This window comes from Malurus melanocephalus, unplaced genomic scaffold (genome assembly GCF_030028575.1).
Source record: "Malurus melanocephalus ecotype Western Australia unplaced genomic scaffold, MMel_1.1 scaffold_43, whole genome shotgun sequence".
Classification (NCBI taxonomy): domain Eukaryota; kingdom Metazoa; phylum Chordata; class Aves; order Passeriformes; family Maluridae; genus Malurus; species Malurus melanocephalus.
The window spans coordinates 448,628-462,561 of NW_026623275.1; the positions used below are offsets into that span (position 1 = coordinate 448,628).

Here is a 13,934-nt window from a genome sequence, read left to right on the forward strand (position 1 = left end):
GGCAGTTCTGAGCATTTCTTTTCAGGTGATGTTTCTCTTGCCACCAGTATGCAAAGAATCCCAGTTAGCATCTGCCTGCAGTACAGGTGTTTTTGCAACATTTACAGATTAGCATTTCCTAAGAGATGTGTTGCATASCTGGAGATAGCTACTTTCCCAAAGGTTTCATATAAGAACAACTTCTGTCTTAAACAAACATAGTAAGGAATGGCCATGCACATTATACAGATACGCTCCATTTCCAAGTGTGACCTTTGTGTAGTGAGTGGGAACAGTTGTTTACCACTTTACATCTTACAAAGGAAGCCCTAAAAAGGTTGCTTTCATTGTTATTTCTTCTCCTGGCTACTGAGAGACAAACAGCAGCACCTCATAATTTTACACTGGTCTCAGTTCCTTCCTGCAACCTGATCCTCACCAGCAACTGAGATCTCACTGCCCTGCAGCTATCCTGCCAGAGAGACTGCTAGTACTGCAGGCTCTGCTTTGTAGGGATTACGGATGAGAAGGGTGCAGGGCTCAAAAGTAGCAAATATCTRATGCAGATTTTGTTGTCTGAAGAGCTATTTATGGGGAAGAAAATAGACTATGATGAAGTTTCTTGTTAGAAGGAAGTATTGAACASCAGAGCATCTGCAGAAAAAATATTAAAAGTTCCCTTGTTTCTCATATTCTTTTAACAACTTCCTCATTCCAGTAAAAAAAAGAAAATAATTTGAAATGTAAACTTTCTTTCCTTGGGACTCACCCACCTAGCTCTCCATGGAGCTTCTCAGTGGTTTCCAGTAATGGCACAAGGGAACCTTCACACATAAAATTTGGGCGGATGTAAATAAAATCTTTGTTGGGTTTCTAATGTAACAGTAGTGGTCATGCTTAAGTACTTGTCAGTTACCYTAACATCTAAATTATTTTTATTGCTCGATGTTTTACACAGGGCATGTTTAGGCAATAATACAAATACTAGGGGAACATTTTAGAACCTAGTAACTGCAGTTTTTCAAGAGCAATTCACCACATTTTTTTTCTGTATTTCGTCCTTACTGGAGCCCTTAAGATGACTTGTTCTGAAAAACAGATGAGAAAAGGRGTTTCCACTCCCAAGATAAACAATGATGTGTGAAAAAAAAGGTAACAAAGTTTTTCATGTTTAGTACTTCCTAAAAARCTATTACATGTAAACCATCTGGGAAGTCTGACCACCAGCCTGTTCCCAACTTCCAAAGGAGGGGAAGAACCAGCCCAAGGGTAAATAATCCCCTTTTGTGGCTTTGCAACACATCAAATCTTGCAAACAAATCAAAACTTGAAAAATCTGTGCAGCAAATCATATCTCTCCAGTGTTCTGATATGCATTGTGTATCTTCAGGGACTCTGATGAAACTGAATTGCCAACCTACATTTCACAGGAGCATTAAAAAACCCCATAAATCTCTTCAAAGGATATAATGGYTACTGTTTACCTATTGTTGCTCGTAATATGACCCTTTAGAGAATCAAATGAGAAATCAACAGGTTAATTTTCTATGCAGTAAAGCTTTATGCCACAAAAAGTCTGTGGGCAACACTTTCTASCCCTTTTTAGTTTTATTATAAACCTGCAATACTAGTCAAATACCTAAGAGATTAGGAAGCACCCACTGAAAAAAATTGCTTGTATAGGTATCTTAGAAGTTCATTATCATTTTTCTKCTATAATTACTTGGACTTGCCATCCCTTTATCTGTGTAAAGGAGATATATATTAGGAGTAATTTACACTGCTGGAATAATGTAAGACATTTTTAAAAGTCAGACATTACAATTTTTTTTCTATTTGTTTGACATAGATCAATAAGTTGCCAAGTTTCTGTGGTTAATTAGTGTTTTGTGTAAACCGTATATCGTTTTATCAATATGTTTCTTGTAATTTSTACCAAACAAAAGGAAGAAGAGATAAAACAGGCATTTCTAGTTGTTTAAGACTGTGTTTAATAGAAATAGGAAGAACAAAAATTGATATTGTTACATATTAAAAGAGAGACTGCTGCCTAGAAAATCACAAACTCTACAGCCRACATTTTGTATCATGTACCATTAATAGATATGTTTGAGTCTAAACTGACTAGAATTACCTCTTCTTCCTGTGAAAACTTTTATGGTTTTAAAAACCTGTGATATAGCGGAGAGAAAGCCAGACATGCTTTCTTATTCCATATTTCTCTGTACTGGTAAACTCGAAAGCTGATCACCCTTCCATAGATCATCAATTGTGCTGATMGGTGATCTTATGCCAAGAAAATATGTGCAGGCATTTGCTGCAGTTTCCTAGTTACCATATTACTTGACCAGTCTACAGCACACTKTTATTTCCTTAACTGACTCAACCATGCAAAAATCTCTCTTCTGTATTTTACCCTCATCTGTTGTGACAAGGTGACTGGTGATGGGAGCATTAGTGAGTAGTGGTGCAATTTCCCCCAAAGTCTATTCTCTGAGAGGGGTTTTTCCTGGTTTTTATTTCCCACTCCTTGTGATTTTTGTCACTGACCCTTTTCAAATCCCTTTGGTGTATTGCTGTGTTAGCTCTCAGTCCCACCTAAAGCTCATGCCATGCCAATTTGTACCTACTGTGGCCTGTCTTTAACAATACTTTACTTCTAGATGTAATACCTCTAATGGTTAAAGAAGTTCACAAACAACATATTTATACTTGCAGTTAACCACAAATGTCTTGGGAGAGAACCAGGAAGCTTACCTTTAATGGTACTTACAACAAATTTTGTCAGGGTCACAAGGTTTGGGGTTTTTTTCCTTTGTCATTAGCCATCCAGGAAATGACTGAACTGTGCAGCCTAGCCAAAACCAAAAACACATAGTGTAGGAAAATAAAGTTCCACTGGGTTCGTTCTTCGTTTGCATAACATTTCTTGGTTGGACTCATGTAAAAGTGCAAATTATACAATTCTTTTCATTGGCTTTACTTTCTTAGTTTCTCTTTGCTCCCATTTGAAGAGTTTTGACAAAGCCACTTGATTCCTCTTTTGAATAACCATCRTTTCCCAACTTGTTCTTTAAAAATTTTCCCTTGATGGGGCCATATGCTGTTTTCATGTCCTCTGAAGCTTCAGAGACAGAGGACAAACACTCAAGCAATACCTCCTTAAGTGGGAAGACAGCATTTTGTTTTCAGCCTTTCTTTTTTTTGCTGCTGTGTATTTGTTCAGCAGTATTCAGATGCCTGTAATAAGTGAAAATATTCCGTATTTTCAGCTCCAAGATCTTGCAAATTTGAGGTTTCCTGTGGTCTGTAATGACTGGACCCTGGATTGATAATCATTATAGACAAATAGAATCATTACAGGCTCTAGATAGGATAAGTAGGAAATGAGGAACTCTTCTGTTCTATACGTTGCTTAAGGTTACGTTTAACCAGGTAATCAYTATCTTTGAAAAGCTGGCAACCTTAGGAGGTTTCTGTACAAAGAAATGTGAAAACAATTGAGGGTGCCTGTTGTCTTCCTTGAATTTAAAGCCTCGAGTGTGTCTAAAGAAGAAATAGAAAAAAGAAATAAAGCCATTTTGCATTGGGAGAAAAGGAAAATCAAATACATGGCTCTCCAAAATTTTTCTGCTTCATGTGAACAGCCTGTTCAACCTGACATGTGAGTAAAGTACAATGGCTGTCTCCACAAGAGTGATGAATTATGCCACAAGGAAGGCAACGTGAGCATAAGAGCAGCAGTTCTGCTTGAGGCTTATGTAGGTGTGAGAGACTGGAGAAAATGAGTACTGGCTCAGGACATCGAAAGGAGGGGAAGAAGAGGAGGAGAGCAAGTCCTGCATAGGTAGGATGGTGTACTGCTCCATACCCCACCCCTCTGAAGCCTCTCATCCAGACCCTGAGTGGCTCTTAGCCATTTTACCTGGCACGCACTGGTAAATAGGGTTCTGGTATGGCAGAAAGAGAAGTGGGAAGAAATTCTGTGAAGTGCAAGATCCAAAATGATAGCAGCTGGATGGGTAGCAGCCCATCAGCAGGGGGATTATCCAGCCCACATCATAAATAACCTGGTAGACTCCCTAACTCAGGTGGCTATTTTAGCCAAGGAAAAGGAAGCAGAGCAAGAAGAGAAGTGGAGATACTTCCTGGAATGGCTGCATGTGAAGCATGACCACTCTGGGATGAAAGACCTGTTAAGAGAGGTGTTAAGTAGAGGATGGCCTGTCRCCCAAAGGGCTTGTGAAACAGTTGCTTCTGTCTGCAGTCAACACTGCACCAGACTGGAGAAACACCCCCTGCAAAATCCCCTGCTGCATCTAAGGACAGGAAAGGGGTTGGGAGAAATTTGCAGGTCGACTGCACTGGTCCCTTGAACAAACCAGGAAGAAAACAACGTGTGCTGATGGTAGTTCAAATAGGCTTAAGTTTGGTGCAGGCTAAAGCGGTGGCATGGTCTRCAGGGGAAAGTACTGTGAAGGGATTAGCATTATGGTTCAGTTTCCTGCCTAAACCAAAATCAATGCAGTCAGATAATGGCAGTCACTTCACTGCAGGAATAGTCCAGGAATGGACAAAAACTGAAGGGATACTGTGGGTTTTTTATACCCCCTGTTATGTCCACGAGGCAGTGGGAGTAGTAGAAAGAACAAATGGTCACCTAAAATGATCCTGAGGTTTTTGAGACCTCAGGATCCAAAGTGGCCTGTTTGACTGTAGGATGCTGTGACCAAAGTCAGTGACTGTGGGGAGTAAGTGCATGTCCATGACCTACAGCATTTTATCCCACAGCACCTAACACCCCTTCCAGAGACAAAGGGACTGATGATCYTCAGAACCCCATACATGTTCCAGATCAGCCAGTACTGGTGGGCCTGCCAACTATTGGGGAAGTCCTGGTCTTAAAGATGCCCTAAACATGCATGCATGGATATCCACAGATGCCCATGGTGGAGAACACAAAATTAATACCAGATGGATAATTCCTCCTTTTTAAAATTGGTCCAAGTAGGAYCGAGTTTTCTCTCTCCTAAAGGTATTCCATGAAAGATGTGGCTGTGAGAAGTTGAAGTAACAACAGGACTGAAGATTTACGTAGCTCTTTGCTCCAGTGATTGCTTGCATATATTTTTATCTTAATACTTTTGTGATATTTATGTTAGCATGTATTTTGTAGTATGTGTATATCACAAGCGTTGTTTTGGGCTGTTTGTGGCTCCTCTCCGGTTGCCACAGCAGGTGGAAAAGATTCCTTCCTGAATTTAGCTTGGAAGCTCAGACAGGATTTCATATGATTATGAAATCTGATTTATATATCCCTTCCTACCTCCTCAGAGCAAGATATAAAATTACTTTGAATTGAGAAAGAAGTGTAGTTGGATGCCAAAGGAAMCACATGTATAGTGGAAAGTGATGTATGAAGCGTGATCATGCAGAGAAGGGGGTTGACAGRGACTGAGGCAGCAGCCGGAAAGTTTTCTCCAGCTGTAGGCAAAGAAGTCATAAATGGTCAAGATGTCAGAAGAAAGGATTTCAGATTTGGAAACCAATGAAGGGTTTTGTAAGTTAGGAAGGTATTTGTTTTGAAACCAGGACCCCAAGTGGAAAAATATGCCAAGTAGGTAGGAACAACTCAAATTTTTGTTATGCCTTTAATTCCCCTGAGACAACCAATTACGTTGTAGAACTTCTACTTGATGTAACTTTCCAATGGTGCATCCTGATATTCCATTACCCTGGCATTCAGATYTTTAGCATTGTAATAAGATAATTGACTGTAATATGAGTCCTGGGGATACCCCTGAAACCTGGTTGGTAGAAGGGATAAGGGTGGTAGTATGGTAAATGTGTATTTATTTGGGTTACAATGATACCTGTAAGATTGTAAGCTTACAGAGATGGAGATTACCAGCTCCAAAATGTAAGGCAGCCTGTTGAAAATTTGCATATCCTCAAGGTTTGTATTTTTTGGTGAGGTGTGCAATTGCATTGCAATAGACACTCTTAAATGGGACTCATTATGCCATTTTGGAGCTCATCTTACAAGYCCAYCAAGTATCAAAAATGGTTTTATAARACTGTCTAATGCTTGATACATTGTTACTAAATGGACRAGGAGTATGTGAAATACTGAGACTCACTGGAGGGAAATGCTGTATTAAGAAGCACAAACAAGTGAAGAAAATCACCGGCCAGTCTGCTGAACTCTTCCAGTCACTGCAACTGGAAGACTGGTTTCATAAGTCTCCCCCAAGATCCTGATTTGCATCACTCCTGCAATCTCTGGAACTTATAGTGTGGGGGATGATGGCTTGCACAGAGTAGAATCTGTACACTGACTGGACCTGTATTTATGATTATTGAAGTAGCAATTGTCCGCTGTATGATTTCTTGTACAATTTTGCCTTTTCCTCTCCATTTTTTTCTCCCTCTGTCTGCTAGGGTAGAATCCCACCACTGCCACCATGGAAGAAGAAGATCCCATTGCCCATTTTTGTGGTCCCAGTCATTGTTTTGAGACTTAGGGTCATGTGAGAAACTGGAGAAAATGATTACTGGCTTAAATCAACTAAAGGGAGAGGGGGCAGAGCATGTCCTGCATAGGTGGGATGGTGCACTGCTCCACCTCCCAATCACCTGAAATCTCTAGTCCAGCCTCAGAATGGCTGTTGGCCACTGGCACAGCAAAAGCCCCACCAAGGGGGGAGTGCCCCGAGAGACCAGAGCAGGCAAAAGCAGTTGCACAGACACACGTGGTCACAGCCCACTGTTAGGATTTTACATTAGCTGAGATCATGCTGGAATGGAAGCAATGATTTTTAATTATTCAGTGTTCCTTTGCCATTTCATCCCCTTGAAATCTGGGTAACTTAGAGTTAGATAGGTTGGAGTTCACTAAGTCAATGCCTTGTGAAATGCTTGATTTTGTTTGAATGTTGCTTTAAAATTTGCCAAGTACCCTTATTTTCTAAAGTTTGCCAATAAAAGTTGTTATTTAGCCTCCTGAGAATGATTTTATGAGATGATAAGAATTTTATGATTTTCTTGTGAGATGATAAGAAAAAACTTAAGAAACTCATTGAGCAAGTCCAGGACTTTACAAGAGGCAGCTCAGTTGTGCCGTGGTCTGGCACTACATGATCATGTGGGATCTTAGCAAAGCCCAGCCCAAATAAAAGTCTACCAGTAGCAAAATGTAAGCATAATAGAGGGTATTTAAAAGTACCAGACCAACAGTTGCTCATTAATCAAAGTAAACAAATTCAGAAGCAGCCAAAGTATCTGTGTAGCAAGTCCTCATAATAATCTGTTTATCCAGATAGTAAATTTTTATAGTTAATTTTATCCAAATTAATTAATTGTAAGGAATGGTAAGGTGAACCATTCAGATGCTGGAAGAAATCTTCCCCAGGGTGTTGCATTAAATCTCATGTCAGGTCATCCTCTGGGACAGGTTAGTTCTGTAACACATTTGGTTTTGTACACTTCCTTTACCTTATGTCTGCCTTGTGATAGTGCTTTGCTAAGCAGCATTTGCCGTCTGTAGCTCCAGATGGTTGCAACCAGCTAGGCTGATCCTGTTCCATCCATTGGCTGACTTTGGGTAGGGGACAGATGGCATGTCCCCTCTTTTCTTGTCTTTACCTCCTTGACAAAGTCTATTGTTTTTTTCTGTTCCACACAAAAGTCACAGGTCAAAACATGCCAGCTCTGTTGTATTCAGTGTAATAAGGTTCAAYCTCATCCTGGTTGATTTTTCTTGCTGTAAGACTTCCTTAGAAAAAAAACATTATCCATCTTGGTCTTCATATGCCTAAGAAGATGTTTTTATGCGCCAGTTGATCTTAGCAGGTTCTCAGAGACCCACTGTGATAATACATGACTTCTAGGAAGCCTATAGAGAAGAGGATACTTTGCTTCCATTTTTCCTGCTGTTCAGCTATTCGTATCTTGGCACTTACGTGTCAGCAGGTGCATAAAGAGCTATGCTGTGCCAATGCCAAGACTGGCCCAGAAGAGAGATTTCTTGTGGGGTACTTTGCACTTGCAATATTTTTCAGGCTGTCCATCATAACCTGKTTTTTTTTCCTGGCCTCAGTGCACTAGTCAAATAGTCTCAAGCTTATTCTGAGCTACCATAACAGATGGACAACTGTGTTRGAAACCAAGAAACTATGTACTGTGTGCACACTGAGGGAACAGTGTACTGGTTCAGGTCATTCACATAACTGGCTGGTCGAAGTCTGCGTGTCTGTGGTTAGAACAAGGTACCATTGACTAACTGCAAACTTCCATTTTAACTTTCTAAGGTCAGAGGCATAAGAAATAGCTTATGCATACTTTGTTATACACACTGGTAGTTTGCAGGCTGTGCTGTGCTCACCCCATATTTCTTGCATTGACCCTCTAAATTAGCTGTATGATCATGAGCCACATCAATTTGGACAAAAATGAATACTTCCCTTCTATCTCAGTGAGAGTCCTGTCTTTTGGCTTTTAAACTTTAAACTTGGATTTATTGTTACTGTTAGAGGTCCCCTATAAATGGTCATTGAAAAGCTCCTGGCCCAGGTATTGGGTTTTACTGCTATAAAGAAAAAGGTTTTTTTATTACTACAAGACTATTACTCAAATTCAAAGTAAGAGAGCAATGGTGTTTAAATTAGAAAAATACTTACTTGCCACAGCCAAGGTAAGCTAAAACTATTCTTTCTGTACATTTTTGTGGGTTTATATTGTCTTTGCCTTTCAGACATCAGGATATCTTTAAAGAATATGGGAACATTTTAGCAAAAATTCAGCCTAGTGCAAATTTTATCTGATATCCGTCTGTCTTGTTCTCAGTCTAGAGGAAATAATGGTCTTTTTCTGGGCTCCCGGTAAATAATCTCTGAGAAAAACCAAGCCAAATTTCATATTGACAAATGAGCAGGGTACTAGATCTCTTTTCTGTGAATCCCACTCCATGAATTGTGTGGGGAGTCGTCAAAGGGTTTTGTTTAAATGTTGTTTTGATGGCTGACACAGAAAAGTGCAAATATARCTTTACAGGCTTCTGTGCAGGAGTGAATGTTTCATATTGGTGCACTGGTTTATGAATTCCAAGTGATATTTTCATTGATTTTCCATTTGTGTTCTATCCTGTTAGTGGAGAAAYATTATTTATGTGCCACATCTGCTACTAAAGTACAGTATTCACTTGTAATTTGGCCACAGACATGTTAAGTCAAAAAATGAGATTTTTTTTCCTGGCTAAGAGTTAAGGGGAAAAAAAAGAAGAAAACAGGAAAGTTAAAACCTCTGTGAATGCAAGAAGTAATCCAGATTCAAATGTTGATTAGAGCAGTATTTGGTCAGAGCAATGATGTCTGTGTCTATCCATAGATCATTTGCTAAGTGACACATTTTGCTATCTAAAGAATGCGACTAGTTTTTCAGAAGGGTATATTTAAAAATGTCTTGTCTTTTTTTTTCTCCTTAGTTTGTTGTGACGATGTTTTGGAGCATCTATATCTATGACAGGGAGCTGGTTTACCCAAAGCTGCTTGATAATTTTATACCAGCATGGCTAAATCATGGAATGGTGAGTAAAGTAATGCAAACACTTCCTTGCATAAACCAGAGTATAAGAAGTCGATTTCTCTGTGTGTGATTCTGCATGCTTTGGGAGCTAATCCCCTCAGAAGTTTGGTTGGAATAGATTTGAGGAATAGATTTCCATAAAACAGGAGTTCTGACTTCGACAAATCTTGCTCTAAAATGACAGAAAGACTTAATTGAGTGTTTCTTTACCATTCTACCAAAGTATAATTCGTGATGAAAACCTTTTGGTTAAAATGCTTTTTTAAAAAAAATCTCTATTTTTTGGACTCTAGGAAAAGCATGCCAAATATAATGTAGCAGAAGCTCTATCTGAATGTTTTTAATAGTGTGGAATTACATGTATCAATGCAAAACTTCAAAATGGATGCATTGGTAATCATGAAGGTACTTTCTTGAGAAGAAATCTAACCTTCTAATCCCTCTCTACTATGTCAAGTCAGACATCCACTCTCTCAACTGTATGTTTAAAAGCAAAGGGAAAGTTAAGGCCATAATTTGCCATCAGGTACTTTCCAGTGTTTATGCAGCATTTGGAGCTGCAAAGTGTCATGTTTGCTTCTCTAGTTGCATCTGTGCAAAATGTTTCATTATTACTTTGTTTTCCTCCTAAAGACMTGGCAAACCATTTGGCATTGCTGTTCATCAGTAGACAATAGCAGAGCTCATCCTTCTGGGTGTGAGCATTTAATCAGCACAGCAGATCAAGATTTGTCCACCATTGCTGGGCTTGATAAATTGGTCCTTTGTGGAGTGGGGCAGATGGCACTGCTATTTATTTGTTCCCCAGATTTTGTGTAAAAGGAGCAGTATGAGAGTTGTTTCTGACAAGGGGAGCATGAGCTTCTGCTACATACTGTAATGTTTTATGATGTTTTGAAAGGAACAGCATGATATTATGTGTGTCTAGAGCTGAGGAAAGAGTCTGATGACTYCTGCTATGTTTGTTCAGGCTGTCCTCCCTTGAGCTTTGAGGTTACAAACTGAGCACTTGCAAACACTGCCAAACCATGCATATCTTGATTTTTTTCCCCACAACAGATCAGTGCTAGCTCTGATGACATTTCTTTCAGGTGACATTCCACATACTGGAAATGCCTAACCCRTAACATTTTTCATGAATGTACGTTGTGAAGCAGTTGGCAGCAAATGGCCTTAGGTATTCAGGAAGTCTTCTCTGTGCTGTAACTAAAAAGCAGCTCAAGCTCATGTTGCTTTGTAGAAATGTATACTTAGTGAAATATGTGAAGAGGGTTTTTGTTTGAGATTTTTGGACRTCATAGTTTTTTGAAATGCATTGTGTGCAAGTATCTTTTTTCAAATTGAAATATTGAAAAAAGCATTTTTGAAAGACTTTTGTGAAGGAATTGGTTTCTGTGTCMGTCTCCATTTATCCAAGTATTCTTTAGCTAGATCACAGGGGAAGCTTATGGCTGCGGGACTCTTCGCCACATTTTAGCACATTCTTTCTGATGTTTTATCCATCATTTTAGCCTCACCGGATTTCATACTAATTAATTCTGATGCATTGCTCATCATAGTATTTAAAGGATTATTAAACTACATTGAGAATGCTTGCACCTCACTTACTAGCAGTTAAAATTCTGACATGGTGAATTTTAGAGAATATGATAGAGGCCCACTTGGTAGAAGGGTAGGACCTCTGTGAATACAATTTAGAAAAGTTAAAATCCCTGGCTATTGTTTTGTATTAAAATAAACATTTATTCCCATGTATTCCTGCACATTTTGACAGTCGCTGTGCACATGCAATAACTTTTCTAAAAGCAAGGGTGGCCCTGCTGCAGCCCAACCTTGCAYAACAAAACTCACACAAGGGGCTCATTACCCCTGGCAGAGTGAAATCTGTCAGTGAGAGTGGGTTGTTTAGCTTTCTGTTGCATTGCTGATTAATCCCATTTATGTGTGAGTTTCTCACACATAATCCCATTTATGTGTGAGTTTCTGGTACAGCTCCTAAGGATCTGAGGTAAAAAGCTCCTTAATGTGTGAACACTCCATCCAGAATTTTTTCAAAGGAATTTCCCCAAAATATTTATGTAGCACAAAAAAAAGAAAAAGTGGAAAATGTGAAACTATACATTTTGCACAGTAAAAAATATTTCTACTTTGAATGAGAAGATGTATTTTCAAAAGTTTCTGACAAATGTATTATGACCAGGTGTAACAATGTGTTCAACTGCTCAACATCAGCCTGCAAAATCCATACATAGAAAATGAGTGAAAAGTCATGGAATCTGTCTGTAATAATAGCAGTCATATTTCCATTAGTAATATGGGCACGTATGAAAATATCTGAGAATATTAATACTTTAGAAGCATTTTAAGGTGACTATGTGGAAGGCTCAGTGAAGAAATAGTTTGAAGGGYTGGTCCAACTCAGTGCATTAGCCCAGGAAGAATTGGTTTGGGCAGCAGTGTCTGCTGCTTTTTAAAGTTATAGTAATTAGTTCTCATTCCCCGTTTTCTTTCCTTCCTTTTCYATCCCTTGTCTGCAGTTACAACACCATCTGTAGTTAAACCCCGGTTTTCTTGAACAAACAGTAATGTCTTGTTAAAACTCAGKTATCACTCCTTCATAGCAACACTTTTCAACATAAAAAAGAAATTGTAGAAAAAATTCCGCTCAAGAAATGGGAAACTCTGTAACAGTTACAAATGTAATTCTTGTATATGGGAAAATCTGTATAGTAAGTGATGCATTATGGTACCAGATASTACTTCATGTGTGCAGATCATACACCTGTGAAAGGTATCAGTGATGGAGTTGTGCTTTGCCATAAAACTGAGGTATTTCATCATCTCAARTCAGGTCATTAATCCATAACCAATGGTGTCCCTATGACTTGATAAATGACCTGAGAAATCAATAGCAGGGTTGGTGCTGATTTCATCAACTCAAGGATTTCATCTCTGTTTATTATCCAAAGGAGCACATCTGAGTWGCTGAAGTGAAGCTTCTGTCAGTAGAAATAGCTACCTGTCTAAAGAGAGCCRCTGGGAAACAGGGCTGTGTCTCAGCCTTAGTCTGTTGCTGAAGTGTCAAGTCACTTCCTGGATTTATTAGTTATGCAGATGAATTCATCTTTGTGGACTACAGTTTTAGTTGCCAAATTACTGAACTCTTTCATCAAATATGTCATTTGTTTTTTGGAGACTGTCCTGCAGTTTGGATCCGTATCAGCTCATAATTCCAAAGGCATATTTTCCATGGGAAATATTCTTCCCCATTTTCTGATGGATGTCTGTCTGATTTTTATCAGTATTAGGAATTTTTAATTAGAGACTAACCTTTAATGTTTAAAACTAATGTGTCATAGTAGGATTTTTATCAGCTCATTCCTTGCACCTTTTTGTATTGGGACTGGACAGGTTGATGCATTCTCTTCAGTATTAGCACAGGCTGTAAAACTAGAGGTTGCCCCTATTCTAACCAATGCCCACATAAACAGATATGTAGACTGAATTAATTTAACTTGAGCATTGCTGATTTTGAGCCAGGTTACATGGCAGGACTGCCTGCAGTATCTGTCCAAGTTAGCATACCATTTCAGCGAGAGTCCTTCTTTGTTTTTTGCAGACACTGTCTCAAATTTGTTTTAAAAATGTGAATCATCTTTTGTTTGTGGCAAGGAAAGAAAAATACAGAGATAGGAATTACTTACTGAGGGGTTTAAATGCTCTGGAGGTCTGAAACAAAGTAATGTCCTAATATGAAGACTTTAGAGGAGAGGTCAGGGAACAGGGGGAGAGGAATATGCTCCGCATCTGTGGAGTTGGAAAAATGATTATTGTCTGAGTTCTGTGCCACTGCAGTCTRTATAAGCCCTTCCAGTTTTGTACTCTGTTATTTTTATGCTGCTTTTGGGAAATGGGAAACAAAGGCATTTCTAGAAAGACTTACCCTCTGTCCTAGTATTCAAGAGAATGCACCAAAACTGGGACAAATAGCAGAAAAATACAAATTCATGGAGAGGAAGGAGCCTGTCCAAGTGATATATCTCTATGTATTTCACAAGTTGTCTCTTTTTTCGTACTGCTGATTACACAGCTGAAAAGTTGAGCCCACTTGAGAATGGTACAAAGTCCCACCAACCACTTGTCCAATTGTTTTTCCTGGCAGCCTTGTCATAATTCTGGTGGCCATGGCTTGTGTGTCTTTTTATTTTAATGGTGGAAAGGACATAATCTTGTTGGAGTGAGTCCAGAGGAGGGCCACAAAGACAAGCAGATAGATGGAACACCTCTTCTATGAGGAAAGGATGAGAGAATTGACATTGTTCAGCCTGGAGAAGTGATGGTTTCAGGGTGACTTTATTCCAACTTTTCAGTAT

The 13,934-nt window shown here is 39.1% G+C and overlaps 1 protein-coding gene across 1 annotated transcript in view; it reads left to right on the forward strand.

Moving 5' to 3' along the window:
- AIG1 (androgen induced 1) overlaps positions 1-13,934 on the forward strand; it is a 123,564-nt gene that overhangs the window by 37,871 nt on the left and 71,759 nt on the right. The window contains exon 3 of the mRNA XM_057364823.1: positions 9,461-9,562. Coding sequence (XP_057220806.1) covers positions 9,461-9,562 — 102 coding nt within the window. The remainder of the gene's footprint in view (positions 1-9,460; positions 9,563-13,934) is intronic.